General features: G+C 41.2%; 1 protein-coding gene across 1 annotated transcript in view; it reads right to left on the reverse strand.

Annotated features, from left to right (window-relative positions):
• Positions 1–16,089: 16,089 nt before the first annotated feature.
• The window catches only part of CCDC148 (coiled-coil domain containing 148), a 155,187-nt gene continuing 149,276 nt past the window's right edge, over positions 16,090–22,000 (reverse strand). The window contains exons 14-15 of the mRNA XM_037912823.2: positions 20,982–21,122; positions 16,090–16,883 (exon numbers count right to left, since the gene is read on the reverse strand). Coding sequence (XP_037768751.2) covers positions 16,737–16,883; positions 20,982–21,122 — 288 coding nt within the window. The 3' untranslated portion in view covers positions 16,090–16,736. The remainder of the gene's footprint in view (positions 16,884–20,981; positions 21,123–22,000) is intronic.

Genomic DNA, 22,000 nt, shown 5'->3' on the forward strand with positions numbered 1-22,000 from the left:
GAACAGATCCGGGACAGGCTTCCCCACCATTGTCCCATTAGTATGCCTCAGCCTGAGCTGGAGGTCTCACCTCTAGGAGTTATGGGTAGTTCACGTTTCATGTCAAATCCATCCCTAAATCTTTAAACCCCTAAACAACAGTGTCCCCAAGGGATCTGTTTTGGGCGCAGTGCTGTTCAACATATTCATAAATGATCTGGAAAAAGGGATAAACAGTGAGGTGGGAAAATTTGCAGATGATACAAAATTACTCAAGATAGTAAAGTCCAAAGTAGACTGCGACGAGTTACAAACGGATCTCACAAAACTGGGCAACTCAGCAACAAAATAGCAGATGCAATTCAGTGTTGATAAATGCAAAGTAATGCACATTGGAAAACAGAATCCCAACTATGCATACAAAATGATGAGGTCTAAATTTGCCGTTATCACTCACAAAAGAGATCTTGGAAACATTGGGGATAGTTCTCTGAAAACATCCACTCAATGTGAAGCAGCAGTCAAAAAGGCTAACAATGTAGGAACCATTAGGAAAGAGATAAATAATAAGACAGAAAATATAATGCCAATATATAAATCCATAGTACGCCTACACCTTGAATACTTTGTGCAGCTCTAGTCACCCCCATCTCAGAAAAGATGTATTAGAATGGGAAAAGGTGCAGAGAAGGGCAACAAAAGTGATTAGGCATATAGAACAACTTCCATATGAGGAAAGATTAAAAAGACAGACTATTCAGCTTGCAAAAGAGATGACTAAGCGGGGATATGATAGAAGTCTATAAAATAATGAATGGTGTGGAGACAGTGAATAAGGCAGTGTTATTTATCCCTTCACATAACACAAGAACAAGGAGTCACCCAATGAAATTAATAGGTAGCAGCTTTAAAAAAAACAAAAGGAAGTACTACTTCACACCACACACAGTCAACCTGTGGAACTCATTGCCAGGGGATCTTATAAAGGCCAGAACTACAACTGGATTCAAAAAAGAATTACATAAGTTCATGGAGGATAGGTCCATCAATGGATATTAGTCAAGATGGTCAGAGGTGCAACCCCAAGCTGTGGGTGTCTTAAGCCTCTAACTGCCAGAAGCTGAGAGTAAACAACAGAAGCTAGGATTATCTCTCAATAATTGCTGTTCTGTTCTGTTAATTCCCTCTGAAGCATCTAGCATCGGCCACTGTTGGAAGACAGGATACTGGACTGGATGGACCATTGGTCTGATCCAGTATGGCTGTTCTTATGTTCTCTGCTGAGATTGTCACCATAAATCCTATAGATGACATCATAGTTAACAGACGGCAAGTCTGAATTTCTTACTTTTAATTAAAACTGTATTGAATTATGTAACTTGTGGGGATGTCTTTGTGGACAGTGACTACCAACTGATTCTATGTAGGCAACAGAAAAAAACATTATTGGCTTCATATAGCAACAACAGACTGAAATGGGCCAAATGGTTTAATATTCCATTACCAATCCTCTAAACGCACCAGTCCCCACACAAATAACAGTACCAGTATAGCACCATTGGAGCTTTTAGTGAACAATTCATTACAGGTCTTTTTTACAATGTTTTTAAACATTAGTTTGAATTTGCTGTTAATGCAAGTGAGTTTAATAGCACTTGCTAGAGCAAGGCTTAGCATGGACCAGTGCTGTTCAGGCTTCCGTGCATCACTCTTCCAATTAATTAACTTCTTGATCCATGATACCTTTTGGCTTGATCCTGTTGCCAGAAAGTAATATGGAAAAACACAATTTCCAGTAGGTTCATGGAATGTACTGAGGACAATTTTTGTTCCAGAAAGTGGAGGAAATAACTAGGGTGACAGACATTTTACCCTTGATTCTGACCAACAGGGAGTAATTGGTAGCAAATCTGATGATGGAAAGCAATCTGGGGGAAGTGATCATGAAATGATAGATTTTATGATTCTAATGAGTGAGAGTAACAGAATAAGGACAATGGACTTCAAAAAAGCAGACCTTAACAAACTTTAAGAACTGGTAGGCAAGGTCCTTTTGGAAGAAACTCTATGGGAAAAAGGAGTTCAGGAGAGCTGGCAGCTTCTCTGGGAGACAATGTTAAAGGCACAACTGCAAACCATCCTGCTGAGAGAGAAAGACGGGAAGAATTGTAAGAGGCCAATATGGCTCCCCCAGGAGCTCTTTAGAGGAATCCTACAAAAAATGGAAACATGGACAAATTGCTAAGGAGAACTACACAAGAATAGCACAAGCATGTAGGAGCAAAATCAGAAAGATTATGGCACAAAATGAGTTAGAGCTAGCAAGGGACATAAAAGGCAACAAGAAAAGGTTCTGAACACACATTAGGAGCAAGAGATAGATGAAAGAGAGTGTAGGTCCCCTATTTAGTGGGGAAGGAGAGGTAATGACAAATGACATCAAGAAAGCTGAAGTGTTTAATGCCTATTTTGCTTCAGTCTTCACTAAAAAAGTTAATGGTAACCAGAAAAGGAGTACTTGTGGCTGTTACTCTGAAACCTGTCATTAATGGTAACCAGATACTCGACAGAATTAATATTAACAACACAGGAGAAGGAACGCAAGCCAAAATAGGGAAAGAACAGGTTAAAGAATATTTAGATAAATTAGATTGGGTTGATAAAATTCATCCTAGGGTAACTTAAGGAACCAGCTGAAGCAATCTTAGCAATTATTATGACCATTAGCAATTAACTTTGAGAACTCCTGGAGGACAGGATGAGATGTTATATGATTAAAACATGACCAGGTAGATCATTGTTGCTACCACTGTTATATAATTACAATAGATCTTGTACAAAGTATGTCAAGTAAGGTGTCTATAAAAAAGTTATGATTTGCTCAATATGATTATCCTGTTTGTATGCATGTATCATTTTTGTATCTGAAGTTATGAATAGTAACTATGTACCTGTATTTCAAATGTTTGCTCCTGTGGTAACACCAACAAGGTATTTAGTCAGCACAATGTGAAGGAACTATTCAAGTTGAATGGCCCATTAAAGAACACTTAACTTACAATGGACCCTAGAAGACACCTATCGACATTTAATGGACTTTCCTGGGGACATTCTAACTAGAGTATGGTTAATGGCCTCTGCTATAACTAAGCGAAGCATGCATGGACATGTGACTTGCCCATGTGACTCCAAACTCCATTTTGTTACCTGTACTTTTTCACAAACTAGAACAATGGGTTTCCCTTCACTTGGCAGAAGCTATAAAAGGCCCTGGAAACATCTCCATTTTGCCTCTTTCCTGCTCATACCTCTGTACTATGGACTTATACTAATGGGAGCATTCCGACCAAGGGACTGAGGTCTTCCAATGATTTGGAAGCAACCAGAGACTTAACAAGCCAGCAGTTTATTCCATCATGGCTACAAGTCTGATCTAAGAACTTTGCAATTATTGTATGTATTTGATTCCTTTAACCAATTTTAACTCTCATCTTTCTTTCCTTTTATAAATAAATCTTTAGATATTAAAGGCTTGGCAACAGCGTGATTATTGGGAAAGAGCTAAGTTATATATTGACCTGGGTATGTGGCTGGTCCTTGGGGATCAGAAGAACCCTTTGATTGATGAAATTGGTTTTAAATAACCACTCATCATTAAGTCTAGTGTTTTTGGTGGTGATACAAGGACTGGAATACCTAAGGAGACTGCTTTTCTGACTTCTTGTTAGCCAGTGTGGTAAAACAGAAGTTTACTGTGGTCTGGTTGCTCGTCTGGTATATCTTACGGGAGAATAACCACCAGTTTTGGGGTGTGTCTGCCCTATTTCTCAGCAGTTTGTCCTGAATTTGGTATTCTCAGTTGTGACCCACTATGGCACAGTGACACAGGGATGGTCCAAGAAGACTGGAGAAGGGCAAACATAATATCTGTCTTTAAAAAGGGGAACAAAGAGGACCCAGGGAATTACAGACCAGTCAGCCGAACTTTAGTACCTAGAAAGATACTGGAACAAATTATTAAATAGTCAGTTTGTAAGCACTTGGAGGAGAATAGGGTGATAAAGAATAGTGAGCATGGATTTGTGAAGAACAAATCATGCCAAACCAAACTAATTTCATTCTTTGACAGGGTTACTGGCTGAGTGGATGGGGGAGAGGGGAAGATGATGATGTGATATATCTTGATTTTAGTAAAGCATTTGACACACTCCCACATGACATTCTCATAAGCAAATTCGGGAAATGTGATCTAGATGAAATTACTATAAGGTGGAGCACAACTGGCTGAAAGACAGTAATCAAAGAGCAATTATCAATGGTTCACTGTCAAACTGGGAGGGCATATCTAGTGGGCTCCCAAAGGGTTAATCCTGGGCCAATACTATTCCATATTTTAGTTAAGGACTTGGATAAGGGAGTGGAAAGCTAAGTTCTCTATAAGCTGCGTGGCTGTATGGCTGCACAACTGCCTCTTAAGCCCGTGCAGGGGCTCAGGGCTGCAGTGGAGAGAGGTGTCCCTCCCCCAGCATGGACTTGCCATGGCGCGGAGAGGTGTTCCTCCCAGCCAGTGCCAGTGTGGACCCTGCCATGGCAGGGAGAGGTGCCTTTCCCTGCCGGCCCCACCATAGACCTGCCACAGTGGGGAGAGGCGCTCCTCCCCAGACCCCAACACAGACCTGCCCCTGACTTGCCGGGCCTGGGGGAGAGGAGCCCCTTCCCTGGTCCCGCCCTGCCCTGCCGGAGCTGCCGCAGCCAGGGAGAAGCGCCTCTCCCCCAGTGCCAACCTGCTGTGGTGAGAGAGGGGTGGGGGGAGTCTGCACCCCAAACCACTCATCCCCAGCCCCACCCCAGTACCTTCACCCCTAGCTGGAGCCCTCAGCCCCTGCACCCAACCCTCTGCCCCAGCCCTGAGCCCCCTGCCACACTCCAGGCCCCTCGGCCCCACCCCCACCACATGAATTTTGTTATGTGCACCAATATGAAGGTGATGTGCCACACATCACATCCATATTGTTGCACATAACAAAATTCGTTCCGTACATGGACGTAAAAAATTAGAGGGAACACTGGTGGAAAGTATATTTATAAAATCTGCAGATGATACTAAGTTTCAAAAATTTAGGAGGTTAGGATTAGAATTCAAAATGACCTTGACAAATTGGAGAATTGGTCTGAAAACAACAAGATGAAATTCAGTATAGACAAGTGGAATGTGCTTCACTTAGGAAGGAAAAATCAAATGCACACCTACAAAATGGGGAGTAACTGGCGAGGTGGTAGGATTGCTGAAAAGGATCGGCAGGTTATAGTGGATGAAAAATTGAACATGAGCCAACAATGTGATAAAGTTGAAAAATAAAGCTAATATCATTCTGAGGTGTATTAATAAGAGACTTCTATATAAGGTATGGTTTCAGAGTAGCAGCCGTGTTAGTCTGTATCTGCAAAAAGAACAGGAGTACTTGTGGCACCTTAGAAACTAACAAATTTATTTGAGCATAAGTTTTCGTGAGCTACAGCCCACTTCCTCAGATGCATAGAATGGAACATATAGTAAGAAGATATATATATACACACATACAGAGAACATGAAAAGGTGGAGTAAGAGGCTAATTAATTAAGATGAGCTATTATCAGCAGGAGAAAAAAAACTTTTGTAGTGACAATCAAGATGGCCCATTTAGATAGTTAACAAGAAGGTGTGAGGATACTTAACGTGGGGAAATAGATTCAATATGTGTAATGACCCAGCCACTCCAAGTCTCTATTCCAAGCCAAGTTAATGGTATCTAGTTTGCATATTAATTCAAGATCCGCGGTTTCTCATTGGAGTCTGTTTTTAAGCTTTTCTGTTGCAAAATTGCCATCTTAAAGTCTGTTACTGAGTGGCCAGAGAGGTTTAAGTGTTCTCCTACTGGTTTTTGAATGTTATGATTCCTGATGTCAGATTTGTGTCCATTTATTCTTTTGCTTAGAGACTATCCAGTTTCGCCAATGTACATGGCAGAGGGGCATTGCTGGCACATGATGGCATATATCACATTGGTAGATGTGCAGGTGAATGAGCCCCTGATGGCGTGGCTAATGTGATTAGGTCCTATGATGGTGTCACTGGAATAAATATGTTTACAAAGTTGGCATCAGGCTTTGTTGCAAGGCTAGGTTCCTGGGTTAGTGTTTTTGTTGTGCAGTGTGTGGTTGCTGGTGAGTATTTGCTTCAGGTTGGGGGGCTGTCTGTAAGCGAGGACTGGTCTGTCTCCCAAGATCTGTGAGAGTGAGGGATCATTTTTCAGGATAGGCTGTAGATCTCTGATGATGCGCTGGAGAGGTTTTAGTTGGGGGCTGAAGGTGACAGCTAGTGGTGTTCTGTTATTCTCTTTGTTGAGCCTGTCCTGTAGTAGGTAACTTCTGGGCACTCTTCTGGCTCTGTCAATCTGTTTGTTCACTTCAGCAGGTGGGTATTGTAGTTGTAAGAATGCTTGATAGAGATCTTGTTGGTGTTTGTCTTCTGTCTGAGGGGTTGGAGCAAATGCGGTTGTATCATAGAGCTTGGCTGTAGACAATGGATCGTGTGGTGTGGTCTGGATGAAAGCTGGAGGCATGTAGGTAATATAGCAGTCAGCAGGTTTCCGGTATAGGGTGGTGTTTATGTGACCATCGCTTATTAGCACAGTGGTGTCCAGGACTGCTTGTGTGGATTGGTCTAGGCTGAGGTTGATGGTGGGATGGAAATTGTTGAAATCATGGTGGAATTCCTCAAGGGCTTCTTTTCCATGAGTCCAGATGATGAGGATGTCAGCAATGTAGCGCAAGTAGAGTAGGGGCGTTAGGGGACTAGAGCTAAGGAAGTGTTGTTCTAAGTCAGCCATAAAAATGTTGGCATACTCTGGGGCCATGAGGGTACCCCATAGCAGTGCCGCTGACTTGAAGGTATATATTGTCCCCAAATGTGAAATAGTTGTGGGTGAGGACGAAGTCACAAAGCTCAGCCACCAGGTTTGCCGTGACATTATCGGGGATACTGTTCCTGATAGCTTTTAGTCTATCTTTGTGTGGAATGTTGGTATAGAGGGCTTCTACATCCATAGTGGCCAGGATGGTGTTTTCTGGAAGATCACAGATGGATTACAGTTTCCTCAAAAAGTCAGTGGTGTCTCGAAGATAGCTGGGAGTGCTGGTAGCATAGGGCCTGAGGAGAGAGTCCAAATAGCCAGACAATCAGGGTGCCAACACCTGAGATGATGGGGCGTCCAGAATTTCCAGGTTTATGGATCTTGGGTAGCAAATAGAATATCCCTGGTCGGGGTTCTAGGCATGTGTCTGCACAGATCTGTTCCTGTGCTTTTTTAGGGAGTTTCCTGAGCAGATGGTGTCGTTTCTTTTGGGTCATTACACATATTGAAACTATTTCCCCATGTTAAGTATCCTTACACCTTCTTGTCAACTGTCTAAATGGGCCATCTTGATTATCACTACAAAAGTTTTTTTCTCCTGCTGATCATAGCTCATCTTAATTAATTAGCCTCTTAGTCCACCTTTTCATGTTCTCTGTATGTATATCTTCTTACTATATGTTCCATTCTATGCATCCAAAGAAGTTGGCTGTAGCCCACGAAAGCTTATGCTCAAATAAATTGGTTAGTCTCTAAGGTGCCACAAGTACTCCTGTTCTTTTTGCAGATACAGACTAACACGGCTGCTCCTCTGAAACCATATCTTATATAGGAAACCTATGAGGAAAGGTTAAAAAAACTTGGCATGTTTAGTCTTGAGAAAAGAAGACTGAGAGAGACCTGATAACAGTCTTCAGATATGTTAAGGGCTGTTATAAAGAGGATGGGGATCAATTGTTCTCCATGCCCACTGAAGGTAGGACAAGAAGTAGTGGGCTTAATCTGCAACAAGGGAAATTTAGACTAAATATTAGGAAAAACATTCTAACTCTAAGGGTAGTTAAGCACTATAAGGTTTCCAAAGGAGGTTGTGGAATCCCTAGCATTGGAGGTTTTTAAAAACAGGCTGGACAAATAACTGTCAGGGATGGTCTAGGTTTACTTGGTCCTGCCACAGCACAGAAGGCTAGACTTGATGACTCTGAGTTCCCTTCCAGCCCTACATTTCTATGGTTCCCCAAATGCCATCAGCTCTAGTGGGGGCAGACTGGTCCTTAGTTTTCAGTCTTTGTCATCATACCTTGGATTTAAGCGAATGGATAATGGGACGTGGACCAATGTCCTCTAGGAATAGAAATTAGACCATTATTAACAGTTTCCCACGAGAATTTGAATTCAGTTCTGAAGAGGTTAAAGACTATTGCAGTGACCCCTGTACCACCTAGCAACCACTATTGTAATTTCCTTACAGGATTAATCTAAAACCACACTACCAAATTGCATGCAATAATTTAATTTATCCCCAAAATTGTTAAGGGGAGTATGTTATAGCTTAGAAAACCATATACTTAATTATTAAGCTAAACAATTATGGTGAATTCTTCATTTTTCCAGAGTGCTTTGTAGTTAGCAAGAACATTGTTTTGTCTATTTTGCTTTCAGCTTAATGATTAGAGTAAAATGATTTTTCTGTTGCAAATGCAAAGTTTGATGCTCTATAATGCTTTCAGTTAACAGTTTACAGAGTTCAGAAAACTATGTCCTTGGGAAGTTCATTTTCAAAATGTTAACAATTACTGTAAAGGCCTTTCTGTTTTTGGAAGGGATCATTACAACTCACATCACAATCACTCACACTTTCCTTTTTGCCTGCAAATGGTAATAGACTGACAAAGTGTACATGTGCATATGTAGAATTCTCTGCCAAAAAGATTCTGTGCCAGTTGGATACTTGACCTTTAATCACTGATTAACATTTAAGCTATTTACTGACTGGCTAATTTTTTTATTCATAGAAATATAGTATATTACAAGACTTCACTGTAACAAATAAGTTGTTCTCAGGCTGAGAAAACAAATTCTGTCAGCCAAATTTCAGCAAGTCAACAATGGTACAACAAACTATCACAAACTCAAATCTACCATTAACAAACTAAGGGCCTATCTGGGCAGTATTTACTCAGACACCTTATGCTCGTAAACAGGGATCCGCTAGAATCCCACACCTTGTTCTACTCAAGTGTAAGAGGAGAGAAAGTTAGCACTGTTGGCGGGAACTTCAGCACTAGAGCTGGTTGGGAAATATTTTATTTCCTGTGAAAATTTGTGAAAGATGTTTTTCTCATCAAAATTTCACAGAATTAAAAAAATTTCAAAAAACTGAAAACTGGAAATTCTTTCATTTTGGGGGTGCGGTTTGTTTCTACAAAAGTGAAAACAATTGATGATATTTATGTGAAAATTTCCATTTCATCAAAAACAATTCAACCTCCTCTATTTGTACCTCTTGGGAGCTTGCCTGAATGAGGTGATACTGTCCTGCTCCCTCCCCCACAGGCAGTGTTGGGGTGAAGAGCAAGTTGCACAACGTTATAGGGTGCAGCAGTTATTGCTCCTGTGTATGCACCCCACAGCATGCCTGCAAACATTTTCTGTCCGTCTGTGTTCACTGCAGGCAAAATGTCTGCAGTCATTGTCCCAGATGTGGATCACCTTCAGGCTCCACCCTCATACAGAAATAGTTTTAAACGATTACATAAAACATCAACCAGTGGGCCCAATTCTCTGCTGGCGTAACCTGGTACAGCCCTGTTGATTTCAAGGGTGTTGCATTCATTTATTCCAGAAAAGACCAAGTTCTCTGTGGTATAACAGAAACAGAAACCGTAACAGACTGTTGTCACAGGATCAATCTCCTGTGCCTCAAAAGTCAATCTCTGCTTCACTTAACATTTATTTTTCTCAGCATTTATGCAGGAGTAAGAGATGATAATGCTGTGACAACATTTTACTCCACTGAAATTACCTTCTGGGCCTACACTGAGCACAAAGAAAACAAATGACTGCTTGAGGTCCTAGGCTTTTTGAAACCCCACGTGGACTCAGCAACTCACAGACACACCAACCCAATCTCTCTGGGACCACAGTGATGAAACACAAGGCCAGATTCCTCCTTGAGGAGCTTTAGGGCCTACCAATGTGTGAGGGTTGGCCCTTTACAGTTTAAACAGAAAAAACAAGAACAATAATGGGCAAATATAGTACCAATCTATAAAAAGGGGAATAAGGACAACCCAGGGAATTATAGACCAGTCAACTTAACATCAGGACCCAGAAAGATAATGGAGCAAATAAGAAAGCAATACATTTGTAAGCATCTAGAAAAAAATAAGGTGGTAAGTAACAGTCAACATGGATTTGTCACAAACAAATCATGTCAAACCAACCTAATTTTCTTTGGCTGGGTAACAAGTCTTGTGGATGGGGGGAAGCAATAGATGTGATACAGCTCAACTGTAGTAAGACTTTTAATTAGGGCTGTCAAGCGACTAAAAAAATTAATCACAATTAATCTCAGTTTTAAATCGCACTGTTAAAAAATAATAGAATATCATTATTTAAATATTTTTGGATGTGTTCTATATTTTCTAATATATTGATTTCAATTACAACAAAGAATACAACGTGTACAGTGCTCACCTTATATTATTTTTGATTACAGACATTTGCATTGTAAAGAAGATAAACAAAAGAAATAGTATTTCAAATCACCTCATACAAGTACTTAGTGCAATCTCTTTATCATGAAAGTTGGACTTACAAATGTAGAATTATTATTATTTTTACATAACTCCTTTCAGCTCAGTGACCCCTTGTTTGCAAGGGAGGATGGGCTTTACCCCAGGGACTCGGCATGTAGCAGGGGAGGAGAGGCTGGTGCAGGGAGGCTGAGCTTTCCAGGCCCCTGTTCCCTATGGCAGTGTTTCTCAAACTTTTTTTGCTGGGGACCCCATTTAGACTTAAAAAAAGTTGTGACCCCCTACCTTCAGCCCTGCTTGGGGTGGGAGGCTTGGGGCACAGGGCTCCGGGTTTCAGCCCCTCTCAGGGTGTGGGGCTTAGGGTTTCAGTCCCCCTTGGGGCTCCTCAGGCCACTGCTGCCCGCACAGCTCTGGGCTGGGGCTTCAGCCCTGTTGCTGTCCGCAGAGCTCCAGGCTGGGGCTTCAGCCCTGCCGCCACCGCTGCCAGCAGAGCTCTGAACTGGGGTTTCAGTCTCTCCTTCGCCACCTCTGGAGCTGTGGGCTGCGCCTTTAGCCCTCCCCCACTCCCCACAGAGAGGTATCTGATTAACATGTTTATTTTGTTTTCAATTAATCACAGGCGTTAACTGATCAATTGACCGCCCTACTTTTGGTACTATCTTGCATGACCTTCTCATAAACAAACTAGAGAAATATAACCTAGATGAACCTACTATAAGGTGAGTGCACAACTGATTGGAAAAGTATACTCAGAGAGTAGTTATCAGTGATTCACAATCAAGCTGAAAGGGCATGTCTACTGGGGTCTCACTGGGATCTGTTATAGGTCCACTTCTATTCAATATTCTCATAAATGATTAGAATAATGGCATAGAGTGTACACTTTTAAAGTTTGCAGATGATACCAAGCTGGGAGAGGTTGCAAGTGCTTTGGAGGATGGGATTAGAATTCAAAGTGATCTTGACAAACTGGAGAAATGGTCTGAAATAAATGGGATGAAATTCAATAAGGACAAATGCAAAGTATTACAGTTAGGAAGGAATAATCAGTTGCACAAAAACAAAATGGGAAATGATTGCCTAGGAAGGAGTACTGCAGAAAAGGATCTGGGGGTTACAATGGATCACAAACTAAATACAAGACGACAATATAAAACTGTTGCAAAAAACACAAACATTATGCTGTGATGTATTAGTAGGAGTGCTATAAGCAAAACAAGAGAAGTAATTCTATCACTGTACTCGCACTGATAAGGCCTCAGCTGAAGTATTATGTCGAGTTCTGGGCACCACATTTTGGGAAAAATATGGACAAGTTGGAGAAAGCCCAGATGAGAGCACCAAAAATGATTAAAGGTCTAGAAAACATGGCTTTCAACAAAAGACTGAAAAAATTGGGTTTGTTTAGTCTGGAGAAGAGAAGACTGAAGGGGGACATGACAACAGTCTTCAACTACATAAAAGATTGTTATAAAGAGGAGGGTGATAAATTGTTTTCATTAATCACTGAGGACAGGACAAGAAGTAATGGGTTATATTGCAGAAAGGAAGATTTAGGTAACCTCCTAACTGTAAGCAGGGCTGGTGCAAGGATATTTTGCGCCCTAAGCAAAACTTCTACCTTGCGCCCCCTCCCCCGCCCCCGCCAACCGCCAAAAACTAGTAAATTTAGCATTATAAACAGCCTGTCAGAAAGGGTAACGGCTGTTGTAATGTTTCTTTTTTACCTTTAAGGCTTTTCAATTGTTTGCCATTGCCTCTGATGGTGTCCCATTCAAAGTCTTACTACTGTGCAAAGCTAAACAATTGAGCCTTGCATTGCATCACCAGCCAGGTTAGGCAGGGTGACAAATCCCCCTTGCCCCAAAGGGACATTATCCCCTGGTGACTAATTTCTACTCCAAGTCTATAAAGCAGACTTTTAAGGTAAATACATTATTCCTTCAATATTACCCATGCACACATCTCACAAAGATTCTCACCCTTGACAAGTTACCAGCCTTGAGTAGATCCCTTCCACGTTCCTCTTTGTGGGTAAGTGCCCTGTAAGACATGTGTGGGTGCAGTGAGTTTGTCAGGCCTGCGGTGACAGCTGTTTGTGAAGATCAGGGGGCCCTGGTGTCACAGTGAGCTTGGGGTGGCTGACAGCATGGGGCAGGGCACTGAGGCTGGTGGGGCAGGTAACACTCACTGGGCTGGGGGGCAGGTGGTGCTGGGATGGGGCAGGGGCAGGTACCTGTCAGTCTCCAGGGCTCGGGCCGCACCAGGGCCAGCAGCCTCTTCACTCGGAATCTCCCCCGCTTGCCCGGGGGCCACTTCTCCTCTCAGGCTCCCCGGCTGCTGCCACCCCGGCCGCCCAGGAGGATGTGGGCGGGGGGTGTTGCCGCGGAGGAGACGCAAGGGGCCGGGCTCAGCTGGCTCAGCCCGCATCTACTGGCTGAGAGCAGCAAGAACCGGGCACCGCCCGGGGGGAGCCAGGCGGCCCGAGACCAGGGCAGTGGCAGCCTCCGCAGCAGCAGGGGCAGGCGGGGAGTATAGCCCGCCATGGGGCAGGAGAGGCCGTGCTGCTGCTTCTGTTTCAAAGGCTCCTGCGCCACGTGGCAGGGCCAAGGAGCCTGAGAGGAGGAGTGGCTCCCGGGCAAGCGGGGGAGACTCTGAGATGAAGAGGCTGCTAGCCCTGGTGCGGCCCGAGCGCTGGAGACTGACAGGTACCTGCCCCTAAGCAATAGTGTAAAAAAAAAATTGGGGGGCAACGCTTTTTGGCGCCCCCAAATCTTGGCGCCCTAGGCGGCCACCTAGTTCACCTAGTGGTTACACCAGCCCTGACTGTAAGGATAGTTAAGCTCTGGAACAAATTACATAGGGAAGTTGTGGAATCACCATCACTGATGGTGTTTAGGAACACTTGTCAGGGATGGCCTAGATCAGCCTTTTCTCAACCTTTTTGTGGAGGCAACACCCTTTGGACTTAAAAAAATAATATTGTGAGTCCCTATATTAAGACTTGAAAAAATTGAAGCCCACTACCTTAAATATCTTTAAGTAAAATATTAATAATACTGGCCCACCAGCATTGATAAATGAATCTTTTAAATCTACATAAATATATTGAGTAATTTCAGTTCCTATGTTAGCAGAGAAATTTCTTACCCAAAAAATATGCTATATCATGACTGTACCACTTGTAATTCATAAAAAGTGAATTTATAGTTTGTTTCTATGTAAAAATAAACTTTGATCTGGCACACAAATGTTTTTTCTTACCTTCACTTGCAACCTCTCTATACATATTCCCAACCCCAGGTTGAGAAGAACTGGTCTAGATAATACTTAGTCCTGCCTGAGGGCAGGGGACTGGACTAGATGACCTATCAAGGTCCTTCCAGTCCTACATTTCTATGATTCTAGGAGTCATCCGTTGCACAAATAAACATAGAATTGTAATGTGGGCACAAACACTCAGCAGTCAAATCCAAACATTACATGTACAACATGCTAACAATAGGAGAGCATAGATACTGGAGTAGGAAGAAACGACTAAGGCACTGGACTGGGTCCCAAAGGACCCAGGTACAGCTCCTGGCTCAGACGCAGACTTCCAGTATGAATTTGTGCAAGTCACTTAATCTGCACTGTGCCTTAGTTCCTCATCTGTATAATGGGGAAGTACTTCCCACCTCATTGGGGCATTGTGAGTGTACAATCCATTAATGACTGAGGCATTCAGAGACTATGGTGATTAGGGACATACGTAACCAGATCGATAGGAAATTGCATACATCCTAATTTTATTCTAATATTTATTGCCCTTTAAAACAGCATGATCCATACAGTATATGTATTTTATGTAAGGCTGAATAAGAAATTTCAATGTGTATATATTATTTGACAAGTAACGTAAAATGAAATAAAAAGACCATATTCTCAGTCATATGCAAACGGTTTCTTGAATGGTGATTAAGTTGCTAGCTGCATATTTGATACTTCTTGATTTCATACGTTACATGCTGTGACAAAGTTCCTCCTCTATCTTGGTGGGTCTTGCGCTTATTGGCAGATTTGCTTGCCTTGGAGCTTCACGGCAGCCCTCAGTTTGGCCATTTTCATGAACCGGCAGTCCAGGACAACAACTCCTGTGCTTGACCAGGAGTTGGGAGGTTTGGGGGGAACCTGGGCCCGCCCTCTACTCTGGGTTCCAGCCCAGGACCCTGTGGAATGTAGCTGTCTAGAGTGCCTCCTGGAACAGCTGTGTGACAGCTACAACTCCCTGGGCTACTTCTCCATGGCCTCCTCCCAACACCTTCTTTATCCTCACCATAGGACCTTCCTCCTGGTGTCTGATAATGCTTGTACTCCTCAGTCCTCCAACAGTATGCATTCTCACTCTCAGTTCCTAGTGCCTCTTGCTCCCAGCTCCTTACATGCACACCACAAACTGAAGTGAGCTCCTTTTTAAACCCAGGTGCCCCGATTAGCCTGCCTTAATTGATTCTAGCAGCTTCTTGATTGGCTGCAGGTGTTCTAATCAGCCTGTCGTCTTAATTGTCTCCAAAATGTTCCTGATTGTTCTGGAACCTTCCCTGTTACCTTACCCAGGGAAAAGGGTCCTACTTAACCTGGGGCTAATATATCTGCCTTCTATTACTCTCCTATAGCCATCTGGCCTGACCCTGTCACAGTGCATGTTATATACGGTTAGAAAAAGTGAAGAGTTATAAAAAATTACCTTTCAATTTCCCTTTCACGTAAATGAAACATATTCAGTTTTTTTAATACCAAAATACAGATCCTAGAGCTAAAATGACAGGTTTCAGAGTAACAGCCGTGTTAGTCTGTATTCGCAAAAAGAAAAGGAGTACTTGTGGCACCTTAGAGACTAACCAATTTATTTGAGCATAAGCTTTCGTGAGCTACAGCTCACTTCATCGGATGCATACAGTATGCATCCGATGAAGTGAGCTGTAGCTCACGAAAGCTTATGCTCAAATAAAGTGGTTCATCTCTAAGGTGCCACAAGTACTCCTTTTCTTAGAGCTAAAATGTTATTTCTAATTTTATAATGTATTCTGAAGGACTAAGTTGCAAAATGAAATTGTTTGGATGATTAGTTTGCAGTAAACACGATGCACCCAATTGGTTTCTAATTTTAGAGAAAGGTTAAATTTCCTCTTATAATAATGAAGAAATAACAGAAGCATTTATGATAATGAGGTTTTTATAATTAAAAAAATCAAATTCTCAGGTAATATAACCTGATATGAAAGTTATGTGGGATGCATCTATGTACTATATTACCATCTAAAATGACTGTTTTGTGAAGTTACTTTAGATTTGTGCTGCCAATTAACACAAAAAATATTTCTTCAAAATATTGTTTACCAAGTGCCAAATTGTATTCTGTGTGATCTGTGTGTGGAGAGCCCTCCACATACAGATCACACATCTTCTGCAGGGAAGAGACTCAACACTATCACACACCCAGTGGAGCCCTCTCCAAGGGACTTAAAAAAGAGTAAATCTGGGGGCAGGATCCCATATTATATAACCTTTCCCACAGAGTTTCATGGGGAATGCTCAGATGCTACTGTGGGCCAGGGGGAGAGTACCTACAACTGTAGCCCCAAAGGAACCACACTGCCATGGCGGGAATGGGGAGCAGGCTTCCAAGGATCAGAACCAGTGAGGGGATATGCCTCCCATGGATCCCCAGAGATCCACCAGGTTTGGGGTTGGGCCCCACAGTGTTTATCATGTGGGAAAACTGCATCCCAGACATGATGCTGTGTGGGAATCTTAACAGAGGGTTCCATGCACAGAAACTCTTCCTTAAGCTTTTACATAGGAGGTTGATTTGGCTCCAGATAATTAGATTACAATCTCCTAAAGAACATGATGTTCCAAAACTTTATTCAAGATTGTATTAAATGGCCTACTGCGCATTCCATAGGAAATACATTTATTTTTAAATGACCATACTGACTGAGAACTAAATAATTCTATGTAGTATCCTAAATTCACAAAGTTATCTAAATTAAAGAAGTTTATTAAAAATTTTCCTATTATAGTCCAGAGGATAGTCAAAGAGTTCTGAAATCCATGCTGGACCCTACATTTTAAAGACTGTAGATTCCATGTCCCTTCTTGGAAGTTTCAGTGGAGGAATTTTTGGTAAAATCTCTTTAGCATAAAGACTTTTATGAAGTCCAGCTTCTCGAAGAGCTAGCTCAACACGAACTCTAGGGTCAGAAATGATCTGTTAAAATAAAATATCATAATGATGAACAGAAACAAAATATTAGTATTAATACTTTCTCAAAAATGTAACATATATATTTGTGTGTCTCTATAAATTACATAAAAACCTGTGCTATAAGAACATTAAAGTTGGAAAATCAAGGACTCAAAAGATAGAAAATGTCAAAATTAACACTGTCTATGCAATCTTATTTCAGTCTCCTTGTACATATGCATAACCTTTAACTTCATGATCATATATTTTTCCCACAGGATCCCTGCTTCATGAGTTACTTAATATTGCTTTTTATTCTCTACATTTGATGTGTGGCTGCAGGACTTATTTAACGCATGCCATCCTAGCTCTGCACTGAAGACAGATTTACTAATTTCTTTCTGGGATTTCTATGGTGTTCACACCATAGTTATCTGAGTGTTTGACAAATATTAATTAATCTTCACAACCCCTTTGTGAGAAAAGGTGGTCGTGTTATCCCCAACTTCTATGACAAATGAGGCAGGGGTCCTACAGAAGACAGCCTCATTCACTTCACAATCCTGATTTATTCCCAGAGTACCAGCGATCCTGAGCACTGAATGAGACAGGAGTCCTGTGGAAAAATTGTATGTGATCATGTAGTTAAAAACTATCATAATGCATATGCAAAAGGAAATTTTAATTCTGGTATTTCCTAACTTGTCAGTGCTTGACTTTGTAACCTGAATTTTTTTTAAAACATATTTTAATGTAATTTCCTAATTAAAAAAACAAAACAGAAATTCCATCATATGGAACCATTTTGACTCCCAGCTTGGGCCATCAGCAGGGTTCAGATCTTAAAATTCACAGCACAGACCTCTTCCACTTGAATTAATGAAGTAAAAGGTAGCAGTAGGAGCCTGTTGACCTATATACGGACAGGTCACTGGGGTGGGGGTGGGGGGAAGGTGAGATACACACTTTGCCAGTGGGTTTCACAGCTGTTTGCTGACAGCAGAGGAATGTGGAGACTGAGAGTACCTGGGCTCAATTCCAGGTGCTGTACTGGAGATTATCTGCCCTCTGTTCCAATCCACACCCTTCAGCTCCTACTCCCTCTCTGCTCCTTATCCATGCTCATCCCCTGCCTCCTGCAACCCTCCCTTCACTCCTCAGCCCATTACATTCCAGTGTGCCTTCTTCCTCCCCATTGCCTGGGGACTAGCCGTGGAGTATTGAGGGCACAGGAGAGAGAGCCACACCGTTCTCAGTTCTGAGCCCAGTACCACAGTGGTCTACAGTGTCAGAGAGGAGCAATTGCAGGAAAAATCCTGCTCTGCCCCTGCAGCCCTGGGATAGAAAATGCTCAGTCACTCTGTGGGGACAAGCATAGTCTCGCTGGCATGTAGGAGCGGTGACAAGATGGAGCACACTCACTGCAGACACAATATTTGGATAATTTAGCTGCCACACTCTAACAAGTCTCTAGTGGCCATGTACAAACTGAGATATTACAGAAGCTTCTAACTTGGCCAAATTTGGGTGAATTTCCACATGGACAGCCAAGAGAACATCCCTGACATCAAGGTTACTGCCTGACAAATTCTGAGCCCTTTTTCCAAAATATGGAGGTACTAGAGCTTTTCAATGAGATAGTTCCAATTTTTTTTTAAAAAGGGCCAAAACAATTTATTTTTCTTTTGTTTTCTTCTTGGAAGGAGCTGAGCCATTGCTGCTGAAACTTAAAAAAAAAAAAAAGTCCAATCTGAATGCTTAAAGTCTGGCAAAGTTGTAAGAAACTGAAAACAAGGTCTCATAATGGAAAGTATCTAGCAGCCTTAACTAACAACATCATTTAATTTTCAGCAGATGCAGGGCTAAAAGTTATACTTCACAATTATACCAATAGTGTAACTTATGTTTTTAAACAGACGTTCCACATCATTATTCTAGAGCATGGATAGTGTTTTTAAACATATGGTTATTGCTTTTGGGGAAAAATAAATCAACCGATAATGCTGTTGTACTACTGTTTAATTTCTATTTCAAGCAGAACTGGGAATGTCCTCAGCAATCTGATTCAAACTGAGAGAGTATCATTATTTTAATTTGGTGTTTTCCCTTTACACCTGACTAGGCTTGTAGAGGACCCATCCCAGACAATGGAATAATTTGCCATTTCATTGAAAGATGTCTACTACTTAGGGTTTTATAGCTACCCACCCAACAGGGACTCTTACTTGATGTAGTTTTCTATAAGGGCAGGAGTTTACCCTAAAGATTTACCATAATACTAAACAGAGAAGGGGGAAGCAGAACAACAATCCTTTAGAGAAATGCAACATACATGCCAGAGAGTTTACTTTTTAATTTTAAAAATATTAACTAGATATTAGGGCTGTCAAGCAATTAAAAAAATTGAGTAATAGAATACCATTTATATAAATATTTTTGGATGTTTAACACATTTTCAAATATATTGATTTCAATTACAACACAGAATACAAAGTGTACAGTCATCACTTTATATTTATTTTTGTATTATAAATTTGCACTGTAAAAATAAAAGAAATAGTATTTTTCAATTCACTTAATACAAGTACTGTATTGCAATCTCTTTATCATGCAAGTTGAACTTACAAATGTAGAATTATGTACAAAAAATAACTGCATTCAAAAACAATACAATTTTTATTTAAAACTTTAGAGCCTACAAGTCCACTCAGTCCTCCTTCTTGTTCAGCCAATCACTCAGACAAACAGGTCTGTTTACATTTGCAGGAGATAATGCTGCCCGCTTATTGTTTACAATGTCACCTGAAAGTAATGGCACTGTTGTAGCCGGCGTTGCAAGATATTTACGTGCCAGATGCACTAAAGATTCATATGTCTCTTCATGCTTCAGTCATCATTCCAGAGAACATGCGTCCATGCTGATGACGGGTTCTACTTGATAACGACCCAAAGCAGTGCAGACCGATGCATGTTCATTTTCATTATCTGAGTCAGATGCCACCAGCAGAAGGTTGATTTTCTTTTTTTGGTGGTTCGGGTTCTGTAGTTTCCGCATAGGAGTGTTGCTCTTTTAAAACTTCTGAAAACATGCTCCACGCCCCATCCCTCTCAGATTTTGGAAGGCTTTTCAGATTCTTAAACCTTGGGTCGAGTGCTATAGCTGTCTTTAGAAATCTCACATTGGTACCTTCTTTGCATTTTGCCAAATCTGCAGTGAAAATGTTCTTAAAACAAACAACATGCTGGGTCATCATCCGAGACTGCTATAATATGAAATACATGGTAGAATGTGTGTAAAACACAGAGCAGGAGACATACAATTCTCCCCCAAGGAGTTCAGTCACAAGTTAATTAACACATTATTTTTTTAACAAATGTCATCAGCATGTCCTCTGGAATGGTGGCCAAAGCACGAAGGGGCATACGAATGTTTAGCATATCTGGCATGTATACCTAGCAGTGCTTGCTACAAAAGTGCCATGTGAATATCTGTTCTCACTTTCAGGTGACATTGTAAATAAGAAGTGGGTAGCATTAACTCCCATAAATGTAAACAACTTGTTTCTCTTAACGATTGGCTGAACAAGAAGTAGGACTGAGTGGACTTGTAGGTTCTAAAGTTTTACATGGTTTTGTTTTTCAGTGCAGTTATGTAACAAAAATAATCTACATTCACAAATTGCGCTTTCCACGATAAAGAGATTGCACTATAGTACTTATATGAGGTGAACTGAAAAATATATTTATTTTGTTTATCATTTTTACAGTGCAAATACTTGTAATAAAAATAATATAAAGTGAGCACTGTATACTTTGTATTCTGTGTTGTAACTGAAATCAAAATATTTGAAAATGTAGAAAAACATCCAAAATATTTAATAAATTTCAATTGGTATTCTATTTTTTAACAGTGTAATTAAACTGCGATTAATCATGATTAATTTTTTTAATCACGATTAATTTTTTTAGAGTTAATCGCATGAGTTAACGGCAATTAATCAACAGCCCTACTAGTTTCTCTCCAGTATTTCTGGTTTCATACGTGACAATAACTTTCTATTATTAATCTTTCTGTTAATGGAATATTCATTTGTACACAGACTATACAAGATAGGCAATTACCTGTTCTTCACTGTATGTACGTAATGTAAACAGTGGTCTTTGAAGAACACATTCTTCTTCAGTTCCAATGCCCATTTTAGCTTTAGATGCCACTGTATCAGCCATCATTCTTGCTGGATCAATTTCAGCAACAATAGCAACCTAAATAACATTACATGAAAATGCTTATTAGTCAAATAGTTGATACTATCTAACTGGAATGAAGTTGGAATGAAGTGGACTGGTGTGGAGAAAAGTTCCTTACCAATAACAGTTGTCCTTTAAACATAGTCCTTGTGCAGCTCCACATCTGTGAGATGTAAGTGTGCCCATGACAAACTTTGAACCACTCTGAAAAGCAATGCAACCTCTGTGGGTCTAAATGATTGGTCTCCAGGCTATAAAAAGGATGTGTGACCTCAGCTGCCCTCAGTTCCTTCCACTGAATCCAACAAACTCAGAAAACTCTGAAGAAGCAGAGAAATGGGGCAGCCACAGGAAGTGAGAAATGTGGAAATGCAGGAGCAAAACAAGAGTTATTGACAAATAACTCCTCTTTCTCCAATAATTTCCTCTCATTATGACTAGTAAACTAGCTATTTAAGAGAGAGAAACTAGCACTACAATCCCCCAGGAGGGGGACTGAGAAGGGTTAATTAAACAATGATTGCGGAGCTGATCTCCTAGAACAGGCAGCAGGGTGAGATTCAAAATCAAAAGAGTGGTCCTGCAGAAAGATATGTCTAGATACCCACAAATGATAGCTTTGCTTAATCTCCGCAATGGGAACAGTACTGGCTGGAGCTTTTGGTAGAGGGTAAGAGGATTCATGAAAATTTCGCAGAAATTCAAATGTGATATATAAGGCAGGCAGCAGTCTGACAGGAGTCCTGAACACGGTGGCAGTCAATCTTGTTCAAGTTCAAGTCAAAAGATGGAACAGCTTATTGGACTGACAGAAATACATACGTATGTCCCTTCAAGATCCATCATAAGATGACATCAGGCAGAACACAACAGAAGAATCTTATTGAGCAGAA

The sequence above is a fragment of the Chelonia mydas genome, chromosome 11 (genome assembly GCF_015237465.2).
Source record: "Chelonia mydas isolate rCheMyd1 chromosome 11, rCheMyd1.pri.v2, whole genome shotgun sequence".
Classification (NCBI taxonomy): domain Eukaryota; kingdom Metazoa; phylum Chordata; order Testudines; family Cheloniidae; genus Chelonia; species Chelonia mydas.